Raw genomic sequence first — 17,404 nt, 5'->3', positions numbered from 1 at the left:
AAGTTTCAGAAAAAGCTGGAGCCTTTGTTTTTAATGGTTTTGAAGAGGCTGTGCAGCAGAATCCAGAGGGCTGCGAGAGCATCTGCCAGGGGCCCGGGGTGTGTTCTGCAATAGTGTAAACCTGACTGACAGCTTGAGAGCTGAAGCACTGTACCCTTGTTTTCTTAAGCTGCTTGTCCTTTTACTAACATCATCTGCAGCCATTAGGATGTTAAGGCATTAATGCTTATTCTTCAGATAGGTGGCACATTTTTGGTTTTGTTTTTCTGTTTTTTTTCTTGGGTTCCTCACTACCAGCATCTCCTTGAGGATTCACTGAGCTGATTTCATTGGGTATCTCTTACGGTCAAGTCTATTCTTTTGCTGCAAGATACAAAATTGTGTGGTTTTTGTCAACTTGCATCTTGGTGACAAATCCTGTCAAAAACCACGGGTATTGGGATGCCTTGGTATTGCCAGCTTCTGTCTGCTTTAAAATGCTGCCTTTGCCTCTCCCCCTCCCAGGGTTACTCCCTCCTGGAAGCAGCATTGGTGTTGGCATGCAGGGCAAGTGATTGGCATTGGAGCAGCTTTCAGTAGTGTCTGACTTTTTAAAACCTTCACACCGTGGAGTGCTTTTTCCAGCTGCTAGTTTAAAGAGAAGGTGGCAGAACATAGCACAGCTGGGGGTGAAACCTGTTTTGTGAGCTGCAGTCACACCAGTGGAAGTCTGGTCACTGAAAATGTCTGCTTCTGTACCGATTTTGTTTGTGTGTCTAAGCAGTTGTATTTTTTTTTTTTTTAAAATGTACCACCAGGTACAGGAGCACTAATGTTTTCAGCATGCTCTGTTCAGGATGCTTGTGGTGTTTGCAAGCTCCAGAATTTTATTCTTCCTCTCTCCGAGTCCGCAGAGGTGCACAAGTGCTTTTCTATTTCTGCACGCAGGGTTCAGAAGTTTGTGCTGCCACCGAGCTGTCTGAGGAAAGGAGGAGTTTTGCTTCTGCGGTCATGCTTTCAGGAGAGTGAGCCTATCGTATTTCACTCTAATCCTAAGCGATAGTCACGCAGTCTGTTTTATTGTTAGAGTCTTCCTGGATCCTGGAGCTCCTTCACCAGGCTTTTCACTAAGGGAGAGGAGGGCAGCCAGAATGAGGAGGCAGAAGTGTGGTCAGTCCGTCATCCCTCCTGAGCTGTGCCACGCTGGGGCATGATCTCTGCCTGCTCTTCCCTCCTCGTGGGGTGTTTTTGATGAGCCAGAAGAGAGGACAATCGCATGCACGCTCCTGGGGAGCGATGCCAGGGAGAAGAGTGGAGCTACAGTTTTTGCTGTTGAGTGGAGAATGGGGAAAACACGTGCCTTAGTACTATATTCCGCTCAGCCATTACACGCTTGTCTGAGCTGCTGCAAGGTGCCACTTTCTGCTGCTTTTCTCCCCTTTGTTTTCTTTGGCAGCTCCCTAAGCGCTGTATCAAAACAGCTTCAGGGGAGCTGCACTGGCACGGTGACCTACCTCCATACTGGTGCTGGCTTAAATGCAGCGAGAAGAAACCTGGACGGAAGTCGTACTGAAATTGTTTAGCCTCCCACAAAAACCCCTGAGAAAGGGGACAGGAACAATTTCAGAAAGGTCTGTTCGGAACCGAGGCCAGTAGCTGGCTTAAAAGAAAATGAAAAAGGAGTGTGTATCGAGATCTTTCAAACTCAAACAAAACCCAGGCTCCCTCTCGCGTGCTGTAAGCTGGATAAATTTCTCCTCCTTGTCAAGGCAGACAAAGAGATTGTTTCGCAGCGATGGTGAGCTCTCCTCCATGTGCGTGCAGCAGGTAGACGAGGATGATGAGAACTGGACCTACAGGAGCCAGCAGAGAAAAGGTGACTCGCTTTCTCTTTAACCCTTGTGATTGCTGCTGCCGCGTCAGCCCTGGGTCCGTGCTGTTGTCCAGCTGCTCGGTCCCGTTGGGAGCCCGGAGCCATGCGGGAGCCGCAGGTGGGGTAGGAGGAGGAGGGCAGCAGAAAAGCCTAGGCGCAGCACTACCTTGCCAAGTTTTTCTCGGGTTAAAACTTGAGTGAAAGCTTACCATAATCAACTGGGAAAACCTTTAATTTCCCGTCTGGGCAACATAAAGGTACTGCTTGTGTGGTGTGTAGGTAAGTTTTGTTTATGGTGCTTGTAGCCAATAGTCACTCGTGGCAGATCCTTTGGGCAGGTGCTGCAGGAATCTCTCCTCTCTATATGGTACCAACAGCCATTTAAGACACCACTTGTAACAGGCTGGGTGGCTTTTTGGATGACTGCCTCATGGTCCTGCTGGAAAATTTTAAGTGTATTTTGTTTCATGAGAGCAGATTGAGAAGAGGTCCAAGATGCAAAATAAAAGAGACGATGGGATGGTGATGGGCATTGTTCCACAGAGAGGAGGAGGGAGATTTAGGATGCGAGATAGGCAGCTCTGAATGAACTCTTGAAGTACTCAAACCTGGAGTATATTTTATATGAGACTTTTAAAAAGTACTTTTATTTTTGTGTTCATTTTTTTGAGTGGAGTTTGTCAGGTACTTATTCAAGCATACCTCATATTTAGTATAAATCAAAATAAATTTCAGAACTTTGCTCCTCTGAGATGGTGAGCTACTGTTACCAGTGCATTTACTGGCTGGTAGGCAGTGCTATATGTGTGTGTGTGTGTGGTTAAAAATACTTGATAAAGTGATTCAGTTGTAATTTCTCTAATGCTGCCAGAGCACTAGTTTGTTAGTGGAAAGTGTAAGGTTGACTCAAATCTGCTGTAAGGTCACTTTTGTAAAAGCGGGCAGGCTCTCCAAGGGCATTTGAACTTCAAAGGGATTTTTATTTCTTTTTATTTCTGGGAGCAGTTAATAGCTGTTTGACGAGAGTTTCAGTTCCGAGTCAGAATAAATTGTGGCTTCGGTAAATGGTTTGGATGCAGGAACGCTAAAACAGGATGTATACGCTTGTGCTTTGCTCCCAGCACGCTAGGAGACGATTTTAATCTGTGCTTTGAAGATTGTTTTTTAACCTCTTTTGCTGCTGAAAAACTTCTACAAAGGGAGCTTGCAAGTGGCTGATTTTTACTTTTGATTGTTGGCATGTTGATACTGCACAGCAATGTCAGGTACACTTCTAACGCCTGCGGGATCTTACATGCTGTGGATCAGAAGAACCACGCAGTCCTGCTGCTCGTCGCCACGTAACTTCCATAAAGTTTCTCATGCTGCCTTCCTTAGCCCGTGTTCCCGCCACAAGGCAGAGATGGGAAGGGAGGCTTTACTGATGGATTAATGGTGTATTAATTTTTCTGAGTGATTTACATAAAGAGCCCATTGTACAGGCTGGAGGGGGAGGGCAGAATTCCTCCCATAATTGGGCAGCAAGTTATGAAAGCCTCCCTGCCTGCCTATAGTGGAGATGACAATACGTCATTTTTGAAAGGAAGGTGGAGGGAGGTATAGATTATGCAGAGCTTATTTCCCCTTTGCAGGGTACAATTTGACTTGACTTGTAAAATCTGTCTGGATCATAAATCTAACTGTGCACTTCTGTCTGACCGGGATCCTCTGCTTGGAGGGAGCTGACAAACTGGCAGGGGATGCCGGGGCTGAAGGGAGTTTGGGTTATGTGCTCGGGCAGGAGAAACTTGTCATGGCTGCAAGTGTTTCACCCAGGGCTGCAAGTCAGGCTTGCACGGTGTTGGAGTAGTTTGAGTATTGGTACCTGGCTGAGTCGTCATCTTGGGTTTGTGTTCAAAGGCAAAACATGTGTGATAAATTAATACTTGTGTTCTCAAATTAGCTTGCTCCATTGGACCGTTGCATTACTGCTTGCCAGCCTTTGTAAAACTGAGGGCTCAAAACAATACTGTCTTTGGTGCTTGAGTTACCCATATCGCTTAAAATCAACACAGACTAGAAAGAAATGGGTTGCACAGCAGGCTGGAAGGATGGCTAGTTTTATACAGAAAACCAGACTGTTTATTTTAAATTAGCTGAAAAACTATTAAAATTTCATCTATCAAAATAATTTTGCCTCCAGTTCTTCCTCGGGTAAATTGGTAAAAAGGTAAGCCTGACAAATCACAGGCTCTCCTTCTACCTTTTTCTTCACCTAACTGTACGTGTGAAGGCAGGAGTGTTAACAGAAATTGGAAATGAAGGAATTGTTTTTCTTTCTGAGCTGCTTCTCTTCCTGTCTTTTTAAACCTCTTATTCTTTTGCCGCTTCATTGCTCTTCGCGTCTCATATTGCATTCCCACGAGGCTGCTAGGTGACAGGCACAAGGCAGCATGTGTTGCGTGGTATTTCACCAGCAAAGTGGCTAATCTGCATTGGCTGCGAACGGGAACTTGCAAACAGCAGCCAGCAGCGAGATTGGTTGGATTTGTCAGTTTAAAATGAGCAAGAAAAACAAAAAGTAAACGCTAACTACGAACCTGGGGCACACCCTGAGCTCTGTTTGTGTGAAAGTCCAGCTCGCTCTTCATTTTTAAAAGGTACACAGTAGTGCAGAGCGTTTTGGAACTGGTAGCACCAATTATACTTTACATCTGATAAAGCGGTTACTAAAAGAGGTGGTAAAAGTTGATAGTAAAATAAAGGTTTGTTGTTTGAATCAGTTCTTGCTCAGCCCTCTTCCTTCCCAGTCAGCTGAAGGACCTTTGAAATGAGAGCACACTGTAACTCGCGTGTTGCTCTTTAATCTGAATTTTTAGTTCAGATTTCTTTCTTTTTGGGGTAGCAGAAGTTTCCTTTATTCTGGAGCGTGTGTGTGAGTGAAATGATATTTCTTTTATTCCGTACGCATGCTCCAATTGTCCTTTTTCTCTTGTGTAGGCACTCCTTATCCCTTTCTGTTACCGGCGTTCCCGGAGGTTGCTCCAAGGGGAGAGGGCAGGCCAGCGTGGCCGGAGTCAATCTGAATTCATCCAGCCCGTTCCGGACTGAGCCCGTGGAGCTGGCCGTGCTTCATGCGGCTGTGCGGGGGGTGCCGGGGCAGTGGTACCGAGGCACCTTTGCCGAGGGGTGCTGCTGACTGGGGCTGTCCGTCTCATGAAAGCCACCGGAGTGGCAGGCGCCGGCCTTCTGGGTCGCGTAGCTGCTCTGCCGCCGCCTTGGTCAACAGAGCTTGTTCTGCTGAGCGGGGTCCTGGGGGCTCATGAGGCAGCTTTGTGAGCACTCCCTAACTCCTGTGCATGAGGGGTGACAGCCTGGTTTCCCTCACAGAAGATACATGTGCAATGACGCCTGCTGCTAGTACAGCTGCTTTGAAGAGGCAGGTGGTATAAGACCAGTGAGACTTCGATTTTTGTCCAAGCTTTTTGTTGGTAGACATTCTCGTTTTCATCTACTTTGCTCTTCTAATGGCATGGCTTGCGTCTGGCATGCTCAGTGGGAACCCAAAGAACAGCTTGATTTTTTGCAGCGGCTAAGCCTAAAATTCCCACCAGAAGCAGGGCTGGTTTGCTGGCTCATGGTTGCTGGAAAACCGAGCAGGTCCTGGTTTGGGGGCTGTTCCCCGTGTCTTGGTGCGTTTCTGTGTGTGCTGGAGGTGCAGCATGTAAAATGGGTGGCCTGCTGCTCCTGCTCCCAGGTGTTTTCACACTGAAGCTCAGAGCGTTTTTTCCTTTAAAAAGCACATTATTGAAAAAACACTGACAGAGTTATTTTTTGAAACTGAAGCAAAGGTGCTTGTGTGCATTGCAAAGGGTTTCTGACATGTGGAAGTATGTAACAGTCGTTCATGTGGGCCTGTGCTGTTTACCATGAGTATGACATAACAAGTTAACTTTGAATAAAGATAACACATGAGTCAGTTTATGGTACCGATCTCACCGTATTTACTTTGACTTTGCAGAAAAGGATCAGCATCAGAACATTTTACTGAGCTTTGCTGACGTTTTATTTTTCCCCCCCTTCCTTCCTTCCTTCCCATTGGTTTTGGGGGTTGGAAAAGGAGAGCTTGTGACGGCAGCTCTGAGCAGTGCTGCCTTCACGGCTGGTCTTGCTCATCTGCCCGCCGTGCTGGCAGGGATGCAGAGAAAGGGAAGATGTTTCTCTGGAGCTGTTAAATATGCCTGAGCTAGTGGCCATGTTTCTCCTGTTATTTCCTTCCAGTGGTGGTGATCTGGCCAGGTGTTGGAGAAGTACAATTAGCAGTCAGGTCTGGCCGCAGGTGGCAATGCATCAAAACAAGCTGTTACCCAATGGGGAGGTTTTCCCCTCTCCCCCCAGCTCCTGGCCCTGATTATTGCTCTGATATCTTATCCACTGCCTCCATTTCACTTGGTCACTTTCCAACCTTTCTGCATCACGAGAAAGTCAAAAGCCTTGGCTGCTTTTTACTGCAGGCTGTACTACCTGGAAAACTTATTTGGAGTCCTTAGTCAGAGAAACCTCATTTCTCAGATAACTGCAATCTTTTAAAGACTGATCAAACCCAGTTCAAAAGGTGGCAGCCAGTGGCTTTCTGCTGTCTGCTGGCCAAGTCTCGGTCCTTAATATAAAAGCGTGTGGAATGCCCTTTTTTCCTTGCAAAAACAGTCTAAATATGAAACTTTCTTTTAATGCTAAAAGTCCTTTAAATTCATAAGTAACTACTTGTGGGCTCAGCCTTTCGTGTCCTTGTGGCGTGTCCAATAGAGGTAATCCTGACATCCTGATGACAACTATTACCACAGCTGTCAGTTAACTTCCTAACCACCCACTGCATATCATGGTCTGAGAACGTCACACTTACCAAGGGGTTAAATTTCCACAAACTGAACAATTAATTTCTTCTGTCACAGTAGCAATATTGGCACTGCCTTATTATGTCAGTAAAAACGTTGTTCTTTAGCTATGCCTATACTACCTGTGGTTGGTTTAAATATATATCGCATAAGTTTGATACTATCATATGAGTTTTTCTTCACATTCCAGAAGCAGAGGCGGGACTCAAGACCTTCGGGTTTTGTAATACCAAGGAGTTTGTATTTTCAGTGCTTCCTGTAGAAGCTCAGTGTAGGGATTTGCAACTCTGACGTTGTCTAACTGCAGTGTCAGCGCATCAGCTCGGTCTTTTTATAAAGTCCAAATGAATTTTTAAATTTTGCTTTTTTTAAGTCATGAAAACAGTTCACAAGGAGGGTTCAGGGACAGAGCAGTAATCTTTTTTTTTTTTTTAAATTTTTTTTTTTTTAAGTAATGAGATGTAAAGAGTACCAAGAACTTAGTAAGTCCCTATAAGCAAGATTACTGAATCCAGACTTGCTGTTGCTATTCCAATGTAAAATCATTTAACGGGGCTTTTTTCCCTATATGTTTTTGCACAAGATCTGGTGGTCAAGGGGGGAAAAAGTATGTCAGTTACTACATAGATAAGGGCCCATAAACCCGAAGGGAGCTGTTAGCGTTTGTAGCAGCAGTAATATGTGATGGATTGTAGTGTTGGGGCGTGTGCGTCTGTGAAAAGGATTCTTGAAGCTTTGGGAAAGTCCATAAATAATCATTTATTGAAACCTCAAAAAGCATTTGTGTAAGAGACTGGAATAACTCCAAAGCAAATATTATATGTTTTATATACCTTTTTGTGGAAGACTTTCTCTTTTTTTTAAAGAAACGAATGTTTTATAAACATGCATTTTTGTATATATGAGCACACATGTACAAATCTAAATATTTAAGTGGAAAAAATAACGAGAGATTTGATACAATTTTCTGTCTTGTCATACCTTTTCCTTTTACATGTTGTAGGTTATGTATGCAAATATAAAATTTGGATATAGTTATATGCATTTGTAACAATTTGCCTATATGGTCAAGTTTGCATCTTAATATTTGTGGTTGAAACTGTTGGCTGTTGTGCTTTTATTTAAAAGACGTGTAGATGAGGCGTTTAGGGACATGGTGTAGTGGGTATGGTGGTGTTGGGTTGACGGTTGGACTCGATGATCTTAGAGGTCTTTTCCAACCTTAATGGTTCTATGGTTCTATGATTCTATGGAAGCAGTCCTCAGCTGGGAGCAGAGGTACTACTTAAATTACTGAGACATGTGCTGTTTGTCTTAGCATGTTTGTATTGTAGCACAGCAGAGAGTTCTGTAAAACTTTCATGATATACAGTGGCAATTGAAACTTTTCATGCTGGAGACAGTCGTAAGTCCTGCATTTAACTACAACTTGAAGTAACAACTTTTGTATGCTTGTACATAAATGCAAATTTAATCAAAACTTTGCCTTCTTTCCCATATCTTCCAGTAAATATTGCCATAGATGGGAATCGCAAAGTGGGTTTGCTAAGCAAAAATTTGTAAGCTACAGAAACAAATTAAGTAAGAAATGTTGATACGTGTCACAGAATAATTTATTCAAACATACATCTCTACTTTTGCTTTATCAAAAAAACATGGATCTAGCCATCATTGCTATTCGTTCTACAAAATCCTTGCCGAATTTCAATCCTTTGCTATTTTTACAGTATGAATAACTTATATTTAAAAAAAAAAAATTGTTCTTTGTCATCTGATCAAAACCTTCCAGGTGAAACTAGAAGGAAGAACAAATAACTTGCTATGACCTTAAACATTTGCTGCAGTCCCTCCCTCTTTCCCAGCTGCTATCCAGTGCGTCCGTTCCTCTCCAGGAAGCAGTGGCTGGAGAACTGCAGTCTGTGGTAAAGGACATTTCTGAGTAGATTTTTTTTTTTACAAACAGTTGTGGCTGGTTTCGCTGTCTATTCCAAGAGCCATAACCTCTTACTAATGTAAATTTCCTGTGTTGGGGGGTCTTAATCTCTCGGGGGATTGTGGATTTTTTTTTTTGTTATGACGAAGGAGTTGAAGGGAAGAACACGCTTGTACGGTGTTACTGCAGGGAATCAATATGTTAGAGCTGCTGTCTCAGACGTGTGCTTTTGTTAGGCGAAGGGGAAGTTCACCGCTGGTATTTGAGAACCGTGAAGCTCCCCGGGTTGCTGCTCCTGGGGCAGATGCTGGTTCCTTCTGGGCAGCTCTCTGCTGCTGTGAAGTGAGACCCTGACTGTTTTTTACCTTCTGTAGTGCACCTTGAATTTCACTTGCAGAGTAGCTCCAGTAAGAGTTTTCTTGGCTGGTTGCTGTAGAAGACAGCAGTCTTCGGAAGTGCAAACAAATTGAGTAGCACCTGACTTAACCGTGTGTTTCCAGAGTTACAAGGACATTGCAACCAATTTGTCTTGCAATTTAGCTTTACTTGATGTTTGGATTAGCACTATAGCTAGAGCAGCCCTCTTCACAGAATAGCATGTCCTTTGCTTGCTTCTTTGCAGCGATGAAGAAACGCACAGGGTGCTGTGATTTTCCTTCTGAGAGTATATCGGTTTGACCTTTATGTATGGTTTCAAGTTATATTTCATGACATATACACTTCTATATACTTTTATAGACTTTACATACTTTTTCTTGTTCCTGGGATACTTCTTGTTCCCTCCAAAGTCCAGCTTAGGCTGAAAACTTGGGGCAAATGTTTCCCCCTCCATAGAGGGTCAAAACTGATGTCTCCTGACTGTCACATTTTACTCTTAGCTAGCTGTATTTTATAAAGCAGACTGGATGTTTTCCAGTGAGACATTGCATGCACTGTTTGAGCTGAAACAACGCGCTTTATGCGCTTTCCTACGCGCTGCTCATCAAGTAAGAGAATACATGAAAATTTCTGTTTCCATGCAGTTGCTAGCCTCTAAAACTGTGGGGACCTTTGTCTCCAGTGTGGTCATAGCTCACCATTCTGGCAGGACATTGCAAATATTACAGTTACTTGTTTTTTTTCAATCTCCATTACAAATGAAAAGAAAGTGAAGTTAAAGGTTAAGAATGTGGTTTAATGACTAAAGTTAATGAATTTTTCAAGAGCGTATTTAGCTTCTATTACAATATTTGGAACAATTAAAAAGGGTGGATTTAACAGTTTGTAATTTAAACTGTGAAATACATTTTCTTCTTGGCTTTTAGCTGCAGTACCACAATAAAAATAAAGAAATGAAACTCTAGGTTTTCCATCCACCTGTTTTTTTGCTGACATTTACCTATTAATTTATGTACTAGCGTCTCTTTCTCATTTGTAGGTAGAAGCCCCTTTGTTGTCTTTTTCTTTTTTTCTGGGGAATTGAAATGGAAACTCCGCTATAACCTTATGTGTAGCTTGTTTTTCCAAAGCCTGAGCTGAAGTGGTCTGTTAAAATAGAAGGCTTAGGTGCTTATGATATCTCTGCAAGGTGTATTTTCAGCATGTGAGCATGTATGTTGGACACGTAAGAGCATGGTGTATTTTCCATCCCAAGGAAAGGTAATTAATATGTACACCCTCTGCTCCTCCTAGAGCTTCCCTTACATATGGCATGGCAGCTTCTGCTTGGCATTTTATCTCCCTGAAGCAGATGGATTCCCTGGACATTGAGTCTCGATGAACTTGCAGTGTACCGAAGGCAGTTATGAGCTGTGAATTAAATGCATTGCAGCCGGTGTATCACTTGCCCATTCACTCGAAACGAAAAGAGGTGAGAAGTGCGTAGGCAGCTTTCGGTAAAGTTCCTCAGAAGTTGCCAAATCAAACACCGAAGCAGAGGGATTGAGAGGGCTGCCTATCGCTTGAGAGTAGCTCACGGAGATATTAAATAGAAGTTATCCCTGGTCGCAGTTTCTCCAACTAACGCAGGTCCATAATAAAAGAGCACCTGCATTTGTGTGCAGGTCTGTTGGAAGGGAGTGGGGAGGCAGAGACATGACCCCTCTTCCCACTTCTTACATGAACTGTGGGCCATGTCCATTCACCGTGGTACAAGAAGCTGTGCTTGCCGGTTGGCCAGTCAGGTTTGATAGGGACGGCTGCTGGAGGGAGGCAACGGCTTGCCTTCCTCACTGCTTCGCCCGGGCACGGCACCTGCCCGCCGGGCACTGCCCGCCTGGGTGCGCGCAGCACGTCCCCGTCGGTCGGGTCCCATCAGACCCAGTCCCGTCGCCTCCTGCCTCTCTTTCCTTTTGCTTGCTTGCATGTATGAATTTTCTTACTTCCCGGTGGCTTTTTTTTTATTTTGCACACGCAGGTGTTTGCTCCCTAATGCAGCAGGGATGCTCACAGTTTACGTATTTGGCTTAATACTCTGAATCACACTCTTGTAGGCACCTCGCTAGTGACTATACTAATTAAAGAGGGACCTATGGAAAAAAAAGGCTCTTAATTTCGGTTCTGTCATTCATGCCTGATTTCAATGCCTGAAATACGTATAGAAACTAATGAATAGTGGAGGCTGTTGCCTGTTAGAAACTGAAATCTGTTTGTACTTGCTTGTAATTTCCATGGAGTCTTTTGTATCTGTTTTTCTCCCTTGTAGTCAAGACTGCTGAAGAGCTGATGAGTAAGGGTGACTGATTACAGCATACTGTACACTTTCATGGAAACTTTCATCCAAGAGTTATTAACTTAGTTTTATTAACCTTGAGTAATGCATGTAATGCTATGTACGATAAATACGGCATTTTCATTTCAGAATGAAAATGAGGTCATTGTGACGTGCAGTGGCAGAATCAGGTATGAAATTATACGTTTGCCTTGTAGCCAGCTTGACCTGCTGTTGCAAAGGGAGAAGACCTCCTACGCTCAGCAGCACAGCTCGTTCCACTGGCGTGCCGGCTGGCTAAGACGGTGGAGCTGGACCAACACAGAGGGGCTGCAGCTCCTCCACAGGCTCCAGCAGGTTGTGATTCAGCTGGGACTGTGGGGAGGGCAGCAAATCTATTAAATTAATCAGGTCAAATGAGAAATAACTCATTTTGTTCTCCCTGCTCTGCGCTGACACTTCACACACACGTGCCAGAGCCTCAGTGAAGAAGCAGTCGCGTTTCTACCCCAGGGATGATGGCAGAAAACGCCTCGGGGCTGGTTCGGGTTTGTAGCAAGGAAAGAGCTGGAACAGGTGGGGATTCAGGAATATTTCCCATTGCAACACAGAAGTGAGGCTGTAATAACCTACAACCGCTCTGTCACCCTGCTCTGCCCACGGTTACTGATGAGAGTGCTGGGTCAGTTTGCTACCCAAAGACAGCGAACGTCCAAGAGCCAATTGTTGTCATGCGTTTTCAAGGACTTGGGTGTATTTTCACCCACAGCTTTAAATCAAAAGAGAACTGCTTAAGGTACTGCTGGTTTTACCTCAGTATTTCAGTGAACTATTTCTGGTCCGTTAGGTAAGCATTTTGACGATGTGAATGAAGACGTTCCCCCGTTAGTACTGATGGTGTGCCTGCACGGTTGAACCCCTTAGGTCAGAAGAGAAACTGATTTTTCTGTTTGCTTCTTTGTGTTTGCCTGGTGTGTGTTTCAGCTTTGGGGAGTTTTTCGATAAAAGACCATTTCTCTGTATTTGGTGACAATGTGCTGTAATTGTGCGTATTTCGGGAAACAACCTGTTCTTTTCTCTTCCTCCTTGTAGGACGGTGCGTAATGTTACAGTTGTCTTTGGATGCCAGGATGATAATGGGGTAATTCAGGTGTCCTTCCTGCTGCCTGTGATTTTGATATTCCCTGTTACCCAAAGGCGGCCTCAGAGCATTCCTCAGCGGCTAGTGTTACCAGGGCTAGTGAAATACTGACGACGTCAGTCTGAAGGAGCAAGCCCGTGTCAACCTGTGGTACACCTGCGGCGGTTTTCTGGAGCGGTGCACAGGTGACTGGGCAAATGAAAGTTCCCGCAGGGGCTTTTTTGTTTTGTTTTAATAGTAAACATTATCAATAAAGCCCTGTTGCATCCATTAATCAAAGATAATTTGGCACACAATCCTTGCAAAACAATGATTTTTTTATTTAGGAACAGGCCTTTTAGCAGCAGATTGAAATTACTGGATTGCCTGTTGTTTTTCCAGGCTTTTTCTTCAGAATTTCTACTCTAGCCTCTCTCTAAATCTAGGACCGTTTTGGTATAATTAGTTTTCTCCTTGTCATGCGGTAAGCCTCTATACACGTTGGTCCTCCCTGCACAACCAGGAATGCCCTCTTTGTTTGACTGCTGTGGCAAAGAAATTCCTGAATGAATTTGGAGAAGTTGGTTACAGATTCCTTTCCTGACCTACAGCAGCTCGTAAAAAGATTTTGCCCTTTCTGTGCCCTTTGTCTGAAGAGTAAGGCAAACAAAAGATAAGGCGAACTAATTCATTACTTCATTGTATTTGTTTTCTTCCTCACTTAAGGCAGAAGACAGCCCATTACTAAAACCATTTATTTTATTAATTTTAATGCCAAGCACTTTGCACCTGCAGACATTGCTGGGTTTATTACAGACGAACTTTTTGTTTGTAATAATCAGAAACCATAACACAATTTCAAAAATGCTGTGTGAAGTATCTAATTGGAAACTCCACCAGTACAGCTATAGCTAGGGTAGGAATAGAAATAAAGTTTCATTGAAAATCATCTTTGTATGAAAAAAACAGACACATAGATAAAGGATTTTACTTTGGCTCCTGAATTTACATATGACTAGAGTGGAACTATGTCCCTCCTTCAAGTAAGAGGTTAGAGCTTTAGGTTTAATTCTCTAGGAAAACAATTTCAAATGGTTTCAGAGGTTTTATTGGAATAAGGTTGTTTTAGAAATAAGTTTAATTATGGGCAAATTTTTTTTCAAATGTTTATATTGGTTCTGTTCATCCCTGTTGCTTAAAAGTGCTTAAAATTAATTTTTCTTCTACATTTGAATATTTGGAAAATTCTGTTTCTCATGCCAGTCTTGAAAGGTACGACAAGGCCCTGTAGCTGCGAATCTGGGAATGCATGAGTAGCTCTATACTACTTGTTTCACTGATAATTTGAGAAGGTCCATTCACCACAAGTCACCTGCCTGCATTACTTTTTGCAGGACAGGACACATCCTTTTACCTCCTGCTATGGTGAATACTTATCAATTTGAGTTGCTTGAATTAATCACAGGGTTATTCTAATTATTCATGCTTTAAAGGACATACTTCCAGCCTGATCATTTGAGCAAGTTACTTGTTTCATTGTGTTTGCTGTGACTTTCCCCAAACAAATTTCTTCTATAATAATTTTTAAAATATTTCTTTCCTTCCTCGCTGTATGAGGAAACTCCACCCTAATCAGTTCTTAAGTGGAATGGGTAATGTAATATGCGCTATCAACTGCAAGAGATAATAGCAAAATATTTTCTCTTGCTTTGGAGTTACAAGAATATTTGGTTTTACTTATCAAAATAATGGTTAATATCTTTTCAGCCAGTGCTCGGTTTCCGAGTCGATGCTGCCCCTTTAAAGATACGCTGGGGCTGACCTGACCTCTCTTTATCTCCCCCCTCTTATCACCAGTGGGACCACAGCGCCTGGTAGGCTCTGGGTCTGCCTTTCCTTAGTGCTTGAGCCAACTGCAGACTAAACAGTGTTGGGCTGTGACAACCTTCAAGTTGAAAATTTTATTTTTACTCCAGCTGTTTTCTTTGGATAGTTTTTCAGGGTGGGTTTTTTGTTGTTGTTGTTTGTGTGTTTTATGCACAGTTTGAAAGGGAGATGTGTCAGAATGATGCAGGCTTTAGGAAAAAAAATCTCTTTTGATAGTTGGCACCTGTCCAGGATATCAGAAACATAAATCTCCACAGATCGCTTTGGTTCTAAAAGGAAAAAGGATTTAATTAGACGTCCCAACAGCCCTTCTAGCTGGCAGTCAAATCGGGATGCGCTTTGCTGCACAGCAACATGTGAAGCAAGACAGAAACAGCCTAAACTCTCATCCTTTTTCCATGAGTTGGGCAGGTCTGAGCTGCGTTTTCTTCCATGCTCGTTTTAACGGTGCAATCTTTAGTATCAAAAAATGGCGCAAGTATATACATATTTTCCCTAAATTTATTTCCTTCCATCCTGTTGCATTTTCAGGTTAGGGCAGCTAAGAGGAACGTTATGTTTTCAACAAGGGAAAAATGACACTGGCATATTTCTTCTAGTTGTCCTCAGAGAGCGGATAGACATTTCAGTGACTTGAGAGTAAGGGAGAGAATGAAAGACTCGGTTTGGTGTGTCAAAATTCCTGACTTCACGTGGTTAAAACATTTCTATTTAGAAGACCACAGCCAGTCCTTATTAAACATGGATATACGTGCACAAATCTCCGTGTCCGTCGTGGTCTCCTCTATGGAGCCCGTCTGTTTAGCATCCAGTCAGTAGGAGCAGTGCCTCCGTGAGGGGTGGCGATGGCAGTTGGCAGTATCTCCTCTGCTTCTCCCTTCCTGGGGTAGGTTCCCGGAGGCAGCGCTTCACACTTGTAGCTGTCTCTTAATACTCAGCTTGGCATGTAATTCAGTATGCTTTGTAATTTGACTGTTGGAAGATATTTCCATGTTATTTCCGTAGAGTTCACCCTGGTACAGTGAGGAAGCCTGTTCCCTACTGTCACAGAGAGCAAAGTGAGATGTAGGGAGTCGGAGAACTGGTTCCCTGATGGGATTCGGAGTCGGGACCAGGTGTGACGTCCTGCAAGTGTCACAGCTGCCAGAGAGGGTCCAGGCACCTGTCCGGTTGCTGGAAATGCCAAGGCAAGAGAGGAGCGTCACTGGGACCTCCTGCCTTCCTGGACAGCGAGGTCCACCGCCTTTGAGGCAGTGGGATACCAGGCCTCCTTAGTTTTGCCGTTTGTAAAGCTGCGCACATATCTTTGGGGCACTCATAGAGTCCTGACACACTAAAAAAGGGGTGGAAATAGATGCTGGACTGCTTCATGCCTGTCCGAGGTTTGGTAATTCTGCTCCCTTCCCAAATATGTGGGGTTTTATTTCTTCCTTTCTTTTTTTTTTTTTTTTTTTTTTGGAAGTGTTCCCTTTTTCCCAATGGGCATCAGGAAGGTGGGGATCCCATTCAGGCTCCTCTGCTCTCCCCCTGGTGAGGTAGGAGAGGGAGCTGGGGAACAGGACAGAGGGTATCCCCCAACTAAGGGGCGCTGGCCCAAACCCTCCCAGAGCGGTATGTGCTGCCGGTGTTACGGCCCAGAACAACTTCTGACTTTTCAGCACTTTAATACCACGTTGCCTCTAAGCTGTGTCCAGTTTCTCAGACAATATTATTGTTCCGTAGTTGGCTTCCTCTTCCTTGTTTTATTGACAGTTTTTCCCACTGCCTATGTGCAGAATTGACTGCTGGTTTTGTCTCTTTTTTGTATTTTTCTACTGGTGTCTGTGATTCCCCTAGAATCTCTCGTGCTGTTTCTCAGTCCCCAGTGGTGTGTTTGCAGCTGCTCTCAGTCCCCGGTGACTGTCACTGATGCGCTGCTTACTTCCCCTTCCAGATAATTAATGAGTAGATTTAACAAGATTGGACCTTAAAATCCCTCTGGTATCCAAGTAATCTTCCTCCAGCTAAAATATGTTTTTGTTTATTTTGGCTCCATGAAGTGTTTATTCCTGGAGCCCTCTGAAGAGGTTACGGTAGGAAATAGTGCGTGCCTGCCTGGAGCACCAGAAAATGGAATTAAGGGGAACGGGCCCTTTGCTTCCCAGAGCATAAGGAAATCTTGACATTAGTCTGTACCTGTCCTAGCAGGATTTAAAAGAGAAAAGGCAGGCTAAGCTATATAAATGCTGTTTCTGGATTTTGAGTTACTCCGCTGTAATGTCTCTACTTTTCTGCCACACCAGCCTGCTCTTAGCCCACTCTAAAATGAAGTAACTTTTCTGACATGATGACAGATACTTGAAACGTGATACTTCAAGATCTAAGCATGGCTAATGGTACTCAGCATCTCATTAGTGCTGCTTCATCTGGGGTCTAACCTGCCGTTTTCAAGGTGTCTGGACAAGGGTTTTTTCTGGAGCTCCACCCAAAGATAAGATGCATTTGCATGTGCTCTTTATTTTAATTTGGCTTTGCATGGAGGATTTTAGGGCTCATCCATTTGCAGACAGTTGCAATTCTCGGTTGTTCTGTGAGGTAGGTTGCCCTGACCCTTACCTTGCTCCCTGGTCCTTGTATTTCTTTGCTGTACAAGGCCAGGCCCCTATAAAAGTTAGTCAACACAACACAGCTGCATTTAGACCCAAATATCACGAATAAGCACAGTGCTGGTGGCAGCTTTTTGTGACCCTTATAAAATAAAATGCTTACAAGGTTGCATGCTTCCACTCCAGAAGGTCTCCTCCACAGAAATAGAGTGTATGGAAGAAATCTATTTAGCCACATCATCTCTGGTGTTGAGCTGGGGAAGCAGTCTTAAGGCATGCAGAAAGGAATATACAGTGTTAAAAAAATAAGCATTTTCTCTAGCTCGACTGTTCAGATACTCTTGCAAGATTTTTGTTTATTAATGAAGCCTATATGTATAGATGAAGTAGAAATCTGCACGCACAAAGCACTTTCTGAAGAGAGACCAGTCATGTATTCCAGAACAAAAAAAAAAAAAGTCACC

The 17,404-nt window shown here is 43.7% G+C and overlaps 1 protein-coding gene across 1 annotated transcript in view; it reads left to right on the top strand.

The window, feature by feature from the left end:
- The first annotated feature begins 1,650 nt into the window (after positions 1-1,650).
- Positions 1,651-17,404, top strand: part of NHSL1 (NHS like 1) — a 113,892-nt gene continuing 98,138 nt past the window's right edge. The window contains exon 1 of the mRNA XM_075145943.1: positions 1,651-1,855. Within this exon, the coding sequence (XP_075002044.1) occupies positions 1,651-1,855 (205 nt within the window). The remainder of the gene's footprint in view (positions 1,856-17,404) is intronic.

This window comes from Calonectris borealis, chromosome 3 (genome assembly GCF_964195595.1).
Source record: "Calonectris borealis chromosome 3, bCalBor7.hap1.2, whole genome shotgun sequence".
Classification (NCBI taxonomy): Eukaryota; Metazoa; Chordata; class Aves; order Procellariiformes; family Procellariidae; genus Calonectris; species Calonectris borealis.
This window is presented reverse-complemented; position numbering and strand designations above follow the sequence as displayed.